General features: G+C 43.5%; 1 protein-coding gene across 3 annotated transcripts in view; it reads left to right on the top strand.

Moving 5' to 3' along the window:
• The window catches only part of Ralgps2 (Ral GEF with PH domain and SH3 binding motif 2), a 137,706-nt gene that overhangs the window by 32,239 nt on the left and 91,979 nt on the right, over positions 1 to 13,488 (top strand). For 2 of the 3 annotated variants that reach the window (XM_036202023.1, XM_036202024.1), the window contains exons 3-4: positions 5,156 to 5,260; positions 6,193 to 6,243. In XM_036202023.1, the coding sequence (XP_036057916.1) occupies positions 5,156 to 5,260; positions 6,193 to 6,243 (156 nt within the window). Of the gene's footprint in view, positions 1 to 5,155; positions 5,261 to 6,191; positions 6,244 to 13,488 lie in introns of those variants that run through there. The other variant, XM_036202025.1, reaches the window with a different exon arrangement.

A 13,488-nucleotide genomic window follows, 5' to 3' on the forward strand; every position in this document is an offset into this window, starting at 1 on the left:
ACCTCCAGCCCACCTCCTGCCTCTGTTTCCCAAATGCTGGGATTATAGGCAACACACTGCCAGCATGCCTCACTTTCTCTGTTTCTGGTCCATTTAACTGAAATTTAATAGCAATTAGTACTTTTTTTTCTTTTCTTTTTCTTTTTCTTTTTCTTTCTCTTTTCATTTCGTTTCGTTTTTGTTTTTGTTTTTGAGACAGGGTTTCTCTGTGTAGCTCTGGAGCCTGTCCTGGATCTCACTCTGTAGACCAGTCTGGCCTCAAACTCACAGAGATCTGCCTGTCTCTGCCTCCCGAGTGCTGGGATTAAAGGTGTGCGACACCAACTACTCGGGATGTGCTCTTTTCTTTTATGAGCTATTATTGTTGTTGTTGTTGTTATTATTATTATTGTTATTATTGTGTGTGTGTGTGTGTGTGTGTGTGTGTGTGTGTGTGTGTGTGTTCCATATGAGTGCAAATACCCTTGGAGGACAGAAGAGGGTGTCAGGTTGCCTGGAGCTGGAGTAACGGGTGGTATGAGCTGCCCACGTGGGTCCTGGGAGCTGACCTCTGTCCACTGGAAGAGCAGAAGGAAGCACTCTTTAACAGCTGAACTAGCTCTCCAGCCCCTAACTAATATTGTGTAAAATACAGCTTTTAAACGTTCCATTGTTGCCTACTAATTAACTTTAGATGCTCCCATTGCCAGTCTCCATCCGGCACTTGCCTCATCCCCTCCTTGGTCTATTGTGGACCTGCTTGTGTGGACACTGATGTTCTTGGTATAGACCAAAGACAAGTGTCGGCTGTTGTCCTCTGCCATGCTCTGTGTTTTCAAGATGGGCTCTGTTCTGGTTTGCTTCCTGTCGCTGTGTGAAGCCTCTTAACTAACTTGGGATAGAGAGGGTTTCTTTGGTTTACATGTCACAGTCCATCGTTGAGGGAAGGGAAGACAGGAGCTTGAAGTAGAAACTGTGGAAGAATGCTGCTTACTGGCTTGCTCCCTCTGGCATTGCCCAGTTTGTTTCTGGAAAGGCCAGGCCCACCTGTCTAGGGATGGGGCCAGTCTGGCTGGACTGGGCCCTCCCCATGAACCCTCAGTCAGGACAGTCCCTCACAGACATGCCTATACCTGATAGGCATTTCCTCTGCTGAGGTCCCCTCTTCCCAGCTTCACAACTTGCCTGTGTCAGTTTTTCCACGTGGGATTTTTCTTCCTTCCAGAGCTTTCCTTTCTCACTGCACAGAAACGAAATTTCGTCTTTCCAGAAATATTTCAAATACTGTACTTTTAACAAATTCTTTTCTAGTCCTATAAACAGATGGGAGTTAGTTTTGAAATAGTAACTTCAAAAAACTTATATTTTCTTGTGTAAATTTGTTCATAGCTTTTCTTCCTTGAGACAGATTGTTTGTGTATTTACTTGGCATGTTGTAGCTGTATTTCTTACATATGTCTTGGGTATGTGGTTAGTGTGTTTGTAACTGTATCCAGAGACACCTGCTCTAGTCCACAGGAAGCACTGTACAAGTGCGTATGTATCAAGTAACAGATGTTTCACTTGCACAAAAATTGTTCCCCTAAAAGAATTATGTTAGGCTTCAGAGTAATGTACTTTACTCTATGAGAAGGAAGGTTTAAAAGGTCTGCCTTTTAAATAGTTCTGCTGTGGCAAGACAAAATAAAAGCGTGTTTCTCCACTTCATTTTAAGCTTTAGACTTGTTAACATATCATTGTAGATTTCCTTAAAAAACGATGTTTATGGATAAAATACCTAACTTGAACCAATTGACTTCTTCCTTAATATCTCCTGTGGCTTTTAGGCCACTAGTTTGTCAACCAGGTCAGTCCATTATGTTTAAATTCTTATTCAGGTTCTCAGGACACAGGCAGATTGCAGCCATACTTTCCCGCACACTCCTGGTGTGGTCTCAGCGGAGCGCTGCTTCCCTCCTCATGATCTAGGACCCCTGTCTATTCCCAGCATTCTTCCCCAGTCAGCCTCCACTTGAGCAGCCCACTCAGCTCTTCTCGTTCCTCCCACAAAACAGTCACCGCGTCCTAAAAGCCCCATCGTGGGAATCAAAGCATCATACTCTTCTGGTGCTGTCCTCCACCTTCGTCTCCTGCCACCCTGATAAATTCCTGGACGAAAGCAGCTTTAGGGAGAAAGGGCTGAGTTGACTCACAGTTCCGGATTACAGTCTGCCACTGTGGGGAAGTCAGGGCTGCCGGAGCTTGAAGCAGCTAGTCACACTATGTCTCTAGCAAGAGCAGAGAGCAGGGAATTAATACACTCGTGCTCCTCCTCCATCCCACACTCAGGCTGTGCTCAGCTCCTCCTCCATCTCACACTCAGGCTGTGCTCAGCTCCTCCTCCATCTCACACTCAGGCTGTGCTCAGCTCCTCCTCCATCTCACACTCAGGCTGTGCTCAGCTCCTCCTCCATCTCACACTCAGGCTGTGCTCAGCTCCTCCTCCATCCCACACTCAGGCTGTGCTCAGCTCCTCCTCCATCTCACACTCAGGCTGTGCTCAGCTCCTCCTCCATCTCACACTCAGGCTGTGCTCAGCTCCTCCTCCATCTCACACTCAGGCTGTGCTCAGCTCCTCCTCCATCTCACACTCAGGCTGTGCTCAGCTCCTCCTCCATCTCACACTCAGGCTGTGCTCAGCTCCTTCTCCATCTCACACTCAGGCTGTGCTCAGCTCCTCCTCCATCTCACACTCAGGCTGTGCTCAGCTCCTCCTCCATCTCACACTCAGGCTGGGCTCAGCTCCTCCTCCATCTCACACTTACCCTGTGCTCAGCTCCTCCTCCATCTCACACTCAGGCTGGGCTCAGCTCCTCCTCCATCTCACACTCAGGCTGGGCTCAGCTCTTCTTCCACTCTCCCACAGTCCAGAATTTTCTGCCCCAGTGGCTTTTCCTGTCCTCTCCTCAGGGAATCCAGCTCTTCTCCACAGTGCCAAGCCTGGGATTCTCTGAGACTCTTTGGTCCCGGGGCTTCCACTGCAGTGAGGCTGCACCTTTACTAATGGCTACTCCAGGCCTCTTTGCAAGAATTCCAGTCTACCTTGTGGTGCAAAGCATGAACTAGTCTCCATGACCTCTTCATGCCTTCAACCCCAGTTCCACGAGGCACTCTTACATACTGTCATGTTCAGCTTCCAGCATGAATTCAGCCTTGCCGCATGCACTGTGTGCTGGCCTCAGGGAAATACTTCCCAGAAGAGTTTGCCTGAATGAAGTTGTAAATCACAGATGGTTCTTCAGCACAGGTTTATTTCCACAGGTTCTTAATCCAGAACATTACATGAACAGCCCTGATAGTCTGTTCTTTGCTCTGAAACATCACTAGCCATGTTAGTTGTTTGGCTACCCTGCGAGGAAATGTCACAAAACACGACAGATCCACTAACAAGAGTTTTATTAGGATAGGAAAGAAAGGGACAGACGTGAACAGGCCTGTGAAAAACACATGTGGTCAAGAGAGGAAGAAAGTGAGACCGAGGAACATGGCGCTGGCTTATAAAGGCTGGGCTGCACTTGCGTACACGGACTTATGTGGCCATTCCACGCATGCGCGTAGATCACATGGTTGCGCTGCGCACTTTACGCAACCACACAAAGCCACAGGGTCCTGTTCACGCAAGATGTTTTGACCCAGAAATGGCTATTTTGAACCGGAAATAGGTGGAAGTGTCTAGGTCCACCCGGCATGCCCAACTGTGGGAGCATGTTGTGACTTCATATCAAGCCAGACCTCCATTGTCTGCATTTTCTTTCAGCATCCGTATCTTTTAAACTCCCAGAGAACAGCCCTGACCTTTCATGGCTTTTGCAGCCCAAAGCTCCAGATTCTTTCCAGCAAACGCTGTCTGGCCTGTGAGAACCACAGCCCCACTCTCTGAACCTGTTCTGTTGCAGCTGCTTTCTGTTGTGTGAGGAACCCCGTGGCCAGAAGCCACTGGGGTTGACGGACTGAGTGAGCAGGAACTCATGGGAGCAAGCTGGAGGCAGGAACTAAAGTGCATTCCTTGGAGGAAAGCTGCTCCTTCCTGGCTTGTCCAGGCTCTCCCTGTCAGCTTCCTCCTACAGTCTAGATCATCTCCCTAAGGGTGGAGCCTCCTCAGTGTCTGGGCCCTCCCATGTCAATTGGCAGTCAAGAAAATGCCCCACAGACATGCCTGCAGCAGCAGTCTGATGGGGCAGTTCCTCCTAAGTTCCCTCTTACTAGGTGTGGTAAGTGATAACCATGACCAGCCATTAACATATACTAACAAGTATGAATGGCTTATGCCGTTGTTTAATAAATGGAATTCTAGATATTTCCTTGTGGTTTATATTACAAGAGCATTTTCTATTTCTCCTAGTTATAAAAGTTATAAATACAGTCACGCCTTGCATAATGGCATTTGGTCAGTAGCAGCTTCATGTATAGTAATGGTGCCCTGATCATGTTGTAGCTGTTGTAGATTGTGTGGGTAAACTGTGACAATAATTGGCAAGATTGTTTAACAACACATTGACAGTGTCTGAGTTGTTAAGTGATGCATGACTATGGGTGTACAGTGTTCTCTTCTCTTTATCTCATACTAGAACTATGTGAAACCAGAATATTTATTTGAAGAAATATACAAAAGAGTGACTTACATAGGAACCGAAAAAAGTCAAAATTCAACATGAGCTTTAACATTTTCTGATTCTTTATATAGCACTCCTCCAACTAAGCACCATGCTCTATCAGCTTTTCTCTGTCTTTTCTTACACAGTGTGGTTAGTTCCTCTGTGTGTGTGTGTGTGTGTGTGTGTGTGTGTGTGTGTGTGTGTGTGTATGTTCGTGTTCATGTGCGTGCGGACACCAGCGCTCTTCATTCACTCTCCAGTTTATTGTTGAGAGTCTGACACTGAACCCAGAGCTTACAATTCAGCTGGTCTACTGGCCACCACCCTCCATGGATCCACTTGTCTCTGCGCTCTGCCCAGCACCAGGGCTATAGAAGCGTAGTTTGCCAAGATTTTGCATGGGTGTTGGAGACTCCCAAGTTAGGTCCCCGTGTTTATAGCAGACACATTACCAACTGTCCACGCCCTCAGCCCCGGGATAGTCTCCTTTCTGTGACACAGGCTGAGCCCGGGTTTAAAGGCTGTGTTTTCTTCCTTGACAGAAAAGTAGCAGCTCAGAGTCGGTAAGTGAGAAAGGCTCTGAATTGAAGAAAAGTTTTGATGCTGTGGTATTTGATGTTCTTAAAGTTACGCCAGAAGAATACGCGGTAAGCTTTCCGCCTCTGGATTTCCAGTTTTTGCATGCAATTTATATACTTGTGTTGTTATTACTGAGTTAGAATTCATGGCCTCGGAGTGGAGGAGGTGTTTTGTTTTTCAAGCTGGACCTAGGATTTAGAGGTTTACACAGTACGGAGCAAGAGAAGGAGGGTGAGAGGGAAGACAACTTTTTTAAAGGGTAGTTTCTTGTTACTCCGTCTGTTTGGTAAGCAACTTGATCACTGCCTTGCTGACTCAAGCCCACCTTATTATGCTCCACAGTGTGTTTGTTTTCTGTTTTGTAAATTTCAAAATTGGGAAATGTGATTTTCCAGTCGTTGGAATATCATGAATTATCTAGCACATCTTTTTAACTGGCATAAATGTTCATTTACTTAGGTCTTTGGTTTCCTTCTGTTAACTGAATAAACTGCTCGTTTGGTCTTGAACCACTCTTGGGTTCCAGGAATAAAGTGCTCTGGTTTGTGCTGTGTGTTTACCCTTCCCTGATTGCTTCTCTTGAAAGTTTTGTTTGTCTGTTTTTAAGTACATGCATTTCTTTATTTGTATGAGAAGGGGGCACATGCACCATGGCGTGTGTGTGCTCAGAGGGCAACTTCAGAGTTGCTTCTCTGCCTCTGCCGTGTGGACCAGGGATTGAACTCAGGTCCTGAATGTAGGTTCAGTCTTGGTGCTGGGAGACCTTCTGATCCGTCTAATGGATACCGTACCAAACTATTTCCCTTTTCCAGGACTGAGACAACTAGGAGTTATGGCCCAAGACTAAACTTCCTATTGTCTTAAAGTCCATAAAGACTATGTATCCCGTAATTCAGTATCGAGTAGAAATTTTATTTATTTTACTTTGAATAAATTTTGTATCATAGGGTTCCAAAGAACTTGGCATTCAAAACAAAACAAACTCCCCTTTGTCTTTCAGGGTCAGATAACGCTAATGGATGTTCCAGTGTTTAAAGCAATTCAGCCAGATGTAAGTAGTTTTAAGAATATTCCTTGTAAATATAGAGAACAGTTAACCATAGTATCTTAAGATGTTAAAGAAATTCAAATCACAGTTCATATTAATCATTAAATGTCTAAAGCTTATAATTTACTTATGTTTATTCAGTCCTTAGAGACTCAGATGGCATTCATCATAATATATTCTTTAATCATAAATGTGATGTTTGAATCCCTTGGGCTAATTTGATTTCATTGCTGAAGGAAATAATAGACTTACAGAAGTTAAATGATTTACTTGGGGCATTGAAGCTTTTTGATGGGAAGGTGAAAATTAGACATAATGTAGTAATCTTTCCTTCTACCTTAATTTTATGTAATATAATGACTGTTATTTTAGCTTTTTTAATTTAAAAAGTTATTGTGTGTGTTCATGTGATGTAAGTGGTTGTGGGTGTGTGTGCAGAGTTCAGAAAACAACTTGTATGAAATCAGTTTTTTCTCTCCACTTTCATGTGGAGCTCAGGTAGCTAGGCTGGGTGGCCCTGCATGGACACTGTAGAGGAGGACCAAGAAACACATTTCCCACTAAAATAAAGGGACTAATAGTGCTTACCTACCCACTCTAAGTCCGTGTGTGTACGCATGTGCGTTTACAGTTTATCTTTTTGGGGGGTTTTTGAGACAGGGTTTCTCTGTGTAACAGCCCTGGCTGGCCTTGAACTCACAGAGATCCCCCTGGCTCTGCCTTGTGAGTGTTGGGATTAAAGGCATGTGCCACCATACCCAGAATATATTGTCATTTTTAAGGGCCTGTGTATAATAATATTTTTGCTTTATTGATGAGGAATAGTAACAGTTATCTTTTGTATACAACTGACTTAGTCTATTTAATGTTGCTGTAACAAAATACATGATGCTGGGTGCTTTATATAGAAGAGGTTTATTTAAATAATAGTTTTAGAGGCTGAAAGTCCAGGGCCAGGATGTATTATGTGTTGGGCCTTAAGTGAAAGAAAGCCCCATGGGCTGTCTCACCACGTGCCAGAAAAGTAGAAAGGGGAGTGGCCGTGTGCACCAGGGCCCATTCGTGACTGTCTTTGTGACAGCCACTCCTGGAGAGTGGCCTCACTCCTTGTGTGCTCCTGTGTGCTGACTGCTTCCCACAAGACTCCACCTCTTCCTGCTTCGCCTGTCTCCTTGCACTGGAGACTCGGCCTTGGCCTTAGCCATGTCCCTTTGGGAACACATTCCAGTTGGATCTAAACTATAACAATAGTTCAGGGTGGACACTGGCTTAGATTCTGAGAAGACAATTTTTACTCTTAGTGAGTAAGAATATAAACTTAATTTTTGTCCCCCAAACAAAGCCATTTAGATTGGGGAATAAGAAGCAGTGTTTGTTGTGTTATATATAAATCTATAGGGACCCGGAACACTAGAATAACTAATAAATCCATTGCATCTGAGGTGTAAACAGGTTATTGTGATTTTTTTTCCTAAGTAGGCTACTAATACCTCAGGTGTGCTGCCCATGAAGTGAAGTGAGAGTTGCCTGCCATCCGGGCCCGTCACTTCCCACAAGCCTGCGCTTGGCTTTCTCTGCACTGCAGAGGGGTTCAAAGGAGAGCTGTTGGGCCAATAGTAGACTGAGAAGAGCTGTGTACTCTATAAATAATGGGCAAACTTTAGAGAATGGGTTTTGTATTTCAGTGATCAAAACAAAAAACCCTAGAGTATTCATTTCTGTTATTTGTAGCCAGAAGTTTCTTGGTCCCGCCCAGCCCCACGGTCCCATAGCCGTTTATAAAATAATCATTCAGAGGCTTATATTAATTATAAATTGTATGGCCTAAGGCTTTAGTTTCTTGTTCTCTAGCTCTTTCATCTTAAATTAACCCATTCTTACTAATCTAGATGTTGCCATGTGACCAAGGTGATATGGATCTGTGGCATCTTGTTCTTTTGGTGGCAGGCTGGCATCTCTCCCAACTCTGCCCTTCTTTTATCGGTATTTTTGTTTGGGTTCCCTGCTGGCTCTAAGCTTTCTTGCCATAGGCCAAAACAGTTTTATTTATTATCCAATGGGAGCCACATATATTTACAGCACGTAGAAGGACATCCCATAGCATTTCCCCTTTTCTGTCTAATAAAAAAGGGAGGTTTTAACTTTAACATAGTAAAATTATATATATAAAACGAAAGTTATCAAGCAAAAATTATAGTTATAATATCTAGTCTATTTGTATGTGGCAAAATTAAAGAAAATATTTTATCATCTATCCTATACTTGTGAGTCTAAAGGTTCATATCTAATTTACCTTTTGTCATGACTAAGGAAAACTATAATTATAACTATCTAGTCTTCAACTCCATCAAAGACCCCAGAAGGATATAGTATTACCTGAGTAAACAGGAAGTACATGGCAAGCAACTTCCATAATTCTAGGAAGGATAGAGACAGCTGGCTGGCTGGATAGTCATCCAAAGTTCCTGGAGTCTCTGGCATAGCTTTTAGTGAAGTAGGAAATTTTAAGGATTGTTCCACCCATTCTGGCAAAGTTCGTCAGCTGTGTCTTCCCACATCCTGTAGAATGTCTGGCAGTTTCTTCTGTGAAAGGACCATCTTGCCTTGGAAAGTTCAGTGGTCATCTTCCTATGGGTCCTGCATGTCCAGTTTATATAACATCCTGTCAAGCAGTCGAGGCAAGGACATTTTTCTGCCTAGTGGCTAACTTTTGCCACAAAGAAAGCAAACTCCATAATGAGTTTCTTCAATGCCCATCATCCTCTTTGAAGTAATTGGTACTGCCAGGAGCAGATGTGTCTCACTGTCCAGAAAAGTCTAAGTTCTTAAAACATTTTAAATGCCATATTCTGTAGGTCTTTGAAATGTTTGAAGATTATCTAATTGAGATATATCTTTGTATTCCTAAAAACTCACTAACATGACTATAAGTTTGATTGTCATAGATGACAATAATCTGTATTTCTTACTTATATCTTACGATTTTAAATGAATTACATAAACATAATAGCCTTAAACAAGAATAGAAATAAGCATACATTATAACAAAATTGATCATAAATTTGTATTAATAAACTAAAATCTATACTAAAGTATTTTGAGATTAACAGTTGTTTTTTGGATTAAAGTAGATTCAGTAATCTACGTTTTTTTCTCATCATTTTTATATCTTCTTTTCTTTTTTTAGAAAGAGCTTGACTATGACCAATAACAATTTGTACTTAACCTCCTAAACAAAGACAAACATCCATAATCCATTTTTTTTGGGAATGTGGGCATAGGGTTCTAGGCTAGTTCCTGCTGATTGGGGGTGCTGTTAATCTTTCCTGACTGGAGTAGGCTGTGAGGCTGGATTATCTCAGCCAGTTGTCCTGAAGCTGTTTTGAATGTTGGATCATCTGGAGACCTCTTAGAAGGTTTTCCTTGATGGAACCATATTAACCTGGAAGTCAAGATACCTTTAAAAAGAATATATATATATTTAACTCAGCAGCCTTTATAATCAAATGTCTTTCTTTAGTTAAAAATTTCAAAGACAACATAATCCAGATTCTCTGTGTAATTTCCATCTTTATGTGGCTTATTATATTTTTATTATATAGTCTTAAAAATTAAATAATGTATTTTTTAAGACTTTATTTTATTTTTATGACTATCCTTTCTCTTCTCTCTCTCAAGCCTATGTATCTTGTACATACATTGTAAACGGTTTAGAGGTTTATTCCTTCTGAGTCTGTCTTATTGTGTGTCTATAATCCTTTTCTGGCCAGAAGAGATTTTAAACTGTTAAGCTGCATGGCTAGGACGAAAGCCGCAGCCTTGGCTGCAGACTCTGCCCTCCTCAGCTTCCCAACATGGCGGAGGTATGTTTATCGCCAGCTCTGGGAGCCATGCTCACCGTCAACTCTGGGAAGCAGTGGGTCTGTGCCTCCATCAAGCAGCGTGTAGCCCAGAAGCTTTTTTTTTTTTTTTGGTCTGTACTGGTAAAAGCTAAATCCACCATGCAGTGCACTATGCAGCTTGGAGACACCTCTGTGTACTGCAGCAGGAATCCGCCATGCTGTGCTCAAGCTCGAATGCCAGAGCGTCTCTGTACCGTGACCGTGGCCCCAGGAGACATATGAACTAGGAAGCTGCTCTTAGCTCCATTTTAATAAGTTCTGTCAGGTTTGGGCAAAAATTGACAAAAATTTACCCCCCCCCCCCAGAGTTTAAGTCCTCTAATAATCCTTTTTCTTTTGACTAAAATACATTTATTGTTGCTGTTTCACCTGACTCATGAAAAGCAGTGGAAATCTCGTGTCATTGATTTAACTCTGCATTATAAAGTGAAAAGGAGTAGGTGAACTTAATAGGTGATTTTACTTAACCTACAACATCCAAAGTGTTTCAACTTGTAGTCAGCATAAGATTTTTATTGAGATATTTTATGCTTTTTCCTTATGCTGTTTTCTGATCCCAGAGTTGCCTTTAGATTACTGAGTGTTTTTTACCTGGAGTAGCTCCCTTTGAGGTGTTCTGTAGGATTTATGACTAAGACTTAAACATTGTACACTAGGTTGTTTCTTGAAGATGTAGATTTACATTCTGAGAGGATTTATTATTTTCCTTTGGACATTGACAATACTTTGTGAATCTTCAAGTTTCCTCTGACTTCATTTCTTTAGTAAATTTAGCACAGTCCCCTTGACTCCCACTCCCCCACTCTTTTTGAGGCAGAGTCTTAGGTAGCCCAGGCTAGCCCCGAACTCGTGTATATAGCTGAAGACATAAGACCGGGAACTCCCGGTAGCCTTTCTCTGCCTCCTAAGTGCTGGGGTTATAGGGTCCACTACTGCACCCAGACCTGTCGGTCTTCTTCTGCCTTCATAAATACCTAGTTTTTCTGTGGTCAGCACCCTGGTCTGAGAAACCATCCTTTCCCCACTGCTTCTTGATCTTTATGTGTATACTGGTCACTTTTCTTGTTACTGTGCCCAAATACCTAGCAGAACCACTTACTGGAGGAAATATTTGAGTGCGTGGTTTGCGTGGTGGAGAAGGCATGGCGGAACAGAGTAGTTGATACCTTGCAGGCCTTAGAGCAGAGCAAGGGGAATGCTGGCACTCAGCTGGCCCCTCAGCCCATGGTCTGGTGCTCCCCTCATTCAGAGTGGGTGGGTCTTTCAGTTAATCATTGTTAGAAAACCCTCATAGACACACCTGGACATGTGCTATGCCATCTTCTGAGTGACTTGAAATCCATTCTGTTGACAGTACAGAAAGCCGCACACAATGAGCTTCTGCTCCGTTCTGACTGTGAGGTCTGTTCTCTGTCAGGGGCCATGGCAAGTAACATTGAAAATGCGCTCACGTGACTCCTGCTCAGACCACCTCAGTGTTTTTTCACTTGGCTTTGAGGAGGAAGGAAAACCAGGCCAACAGGATCTGTGAATCTCTTTACCATGTTGCCTTTTTCTTGCTTCTGAACACGTGTTCTACTCTTTCTGGTCTAGGAAAACAACCACCTTTTAATCTTCATCACTGAGCCTGTGCCTCTCATGCTTAACTACCTCTTCCTCCTTGAGCTGTGAGGTGAAGTTAGACTCTTGCTTTTCTCCAGGCTCTCCTAACATCTTACTCGTCATCTGACAGTGTTTATATGTGATGCAGAAAGTGTACCGCATGTCTGGTGCGTGTTAGCTCTGTGGTAAACACTGAAATTTGTCCCCACAGATTGTGCATGCCAGTGAGGTGAGCTAAATGGTATTATGTGAAAAATAAAGAGAGAGGGGAGCAGAGGACATGAGGTAGAGGGGTTTCAGTTCTAGATTGGATCATCAAAAAGACTTCACTGAGAAGCAAAATCCTTAAGGAGGTAAGTGAGACTGCATCCCTTGAGGACAGTGGATCACAACATCTTTTGGGGTGGAAGGACCCTTTCACAGGGGTCGCCTAAGACCATTGGAAACACAGATATGTACATTCATAACAGAAGCAAAATTACAACTAAGAAGTAGCAATGGAAACGATTTTATGGTTGGGGGTCACCACGGCATGGGGAACTGTATTAGCATTAGGAAGGTTGAGAATGGATTTATTAGGGTGTTTTAGGGAAATGTGTTGTAGTCCAGAACAGGTGAGCATTGGGTAGTGGATGATGTTCTAAGCTAGGTGAAAGGGCTGTGTACAAGAGACGACAGTTGAGTGAGGAGATGGGTATGTTACCTTGGAGACGGTTACTCTGATGAAGGTGGTAAGCCATTGGGGGAGTTGTTTGTTTTCACTGTGTGTGTTGATGTGAGTGTAAGTGCCCATGGAGTTCAGAAGAAGGTGTCGGGTCCACTAGGGTTGGAGTTTACAAGTGACCGTGAGGTGTCTGAGTGGATGCTAAGAATCAAACTCTCCTCTGCAGCAAGAGCACTACATACTCTTGACCACTGAGTCCTCTCCAGTCCGTCATTGGAGCGTTTTGAGCAGAGGATACCATTTTCTGATTTAGACTTCAAGTAGCTCCAGCCGGTGGTAGGAAAGAGAGCTGGGGAGGAGGGGCAGTAAGTAAGGAGGAGGAGTCAAGGAGAGACTAGAGATGACACGTGCTTGCATTAGTGTGTGAGTGGAAAGATGGGGGAACTTGTCACACTGTGTATGCAAGGCGAGTCGAGTAGCTGGTATTCTCTGGAGTGAGAAATGATGATGTCAGAATTATACCGCTGCCGCATATAGAGTGTAGTGTGCAGTGCTGGACCAGGCGGGAGCGGCAGAGCAGCAGATTGGGTGGTAAGGGCGAGAGTTTGACTTTGGACATTATTCCTTTTTGTGCCTCTGAAACTTCAAGGAGACAGTTCAGTCAGGCAGTGTATAATGGCATGTGTTTGCAGGAAGTGTAAATTTGAAAGGTATCAGTGTAGAACTGCTATTTGTGGTACATGTGAGTGAGGGCTTAGGATGTTGTAGGTGCTTACCGCCGGCCCTTGGGTTCATCCCCTGTGCCCAAGTAAATAAAATGTGGATAGGATTGCCAGGAAGTACATAAAGAAGAGCCCTGTGTAAGATGTATGGGAACTGCCAAAAAGAGATGGCAGGGCAGCAGCCAACTGTCTGGCAGGGAAACTGGTGTGGTGTGGATACTGGTGTGTCTCGGGGTGGGCAGTCACATGTGCTATTCTTGATCTTAGCCGTTCAGCTGGGCTTTGCTCCCTTGATTTGAAGCTACATAGAGGTGGAGACTGACAGTTAATGTATACTGTTTTGTCTGGATTTTAGTAA

The sequence above is a fragment of the Onychomys torridus genome, chromosome 11 (genome assembly GCF_903995425.1).
Source record: "Onychomys torridus chromosome 11, mOncTor1.1, whole genome shotgun sequence".
NCBI classification, from domain to species: domain Eukaryota; kingdom Metazoa; phylum Chordata; class Mammalia; order Rodentia; family Cricetidae; genus Onychomys; species Onychomys torridus.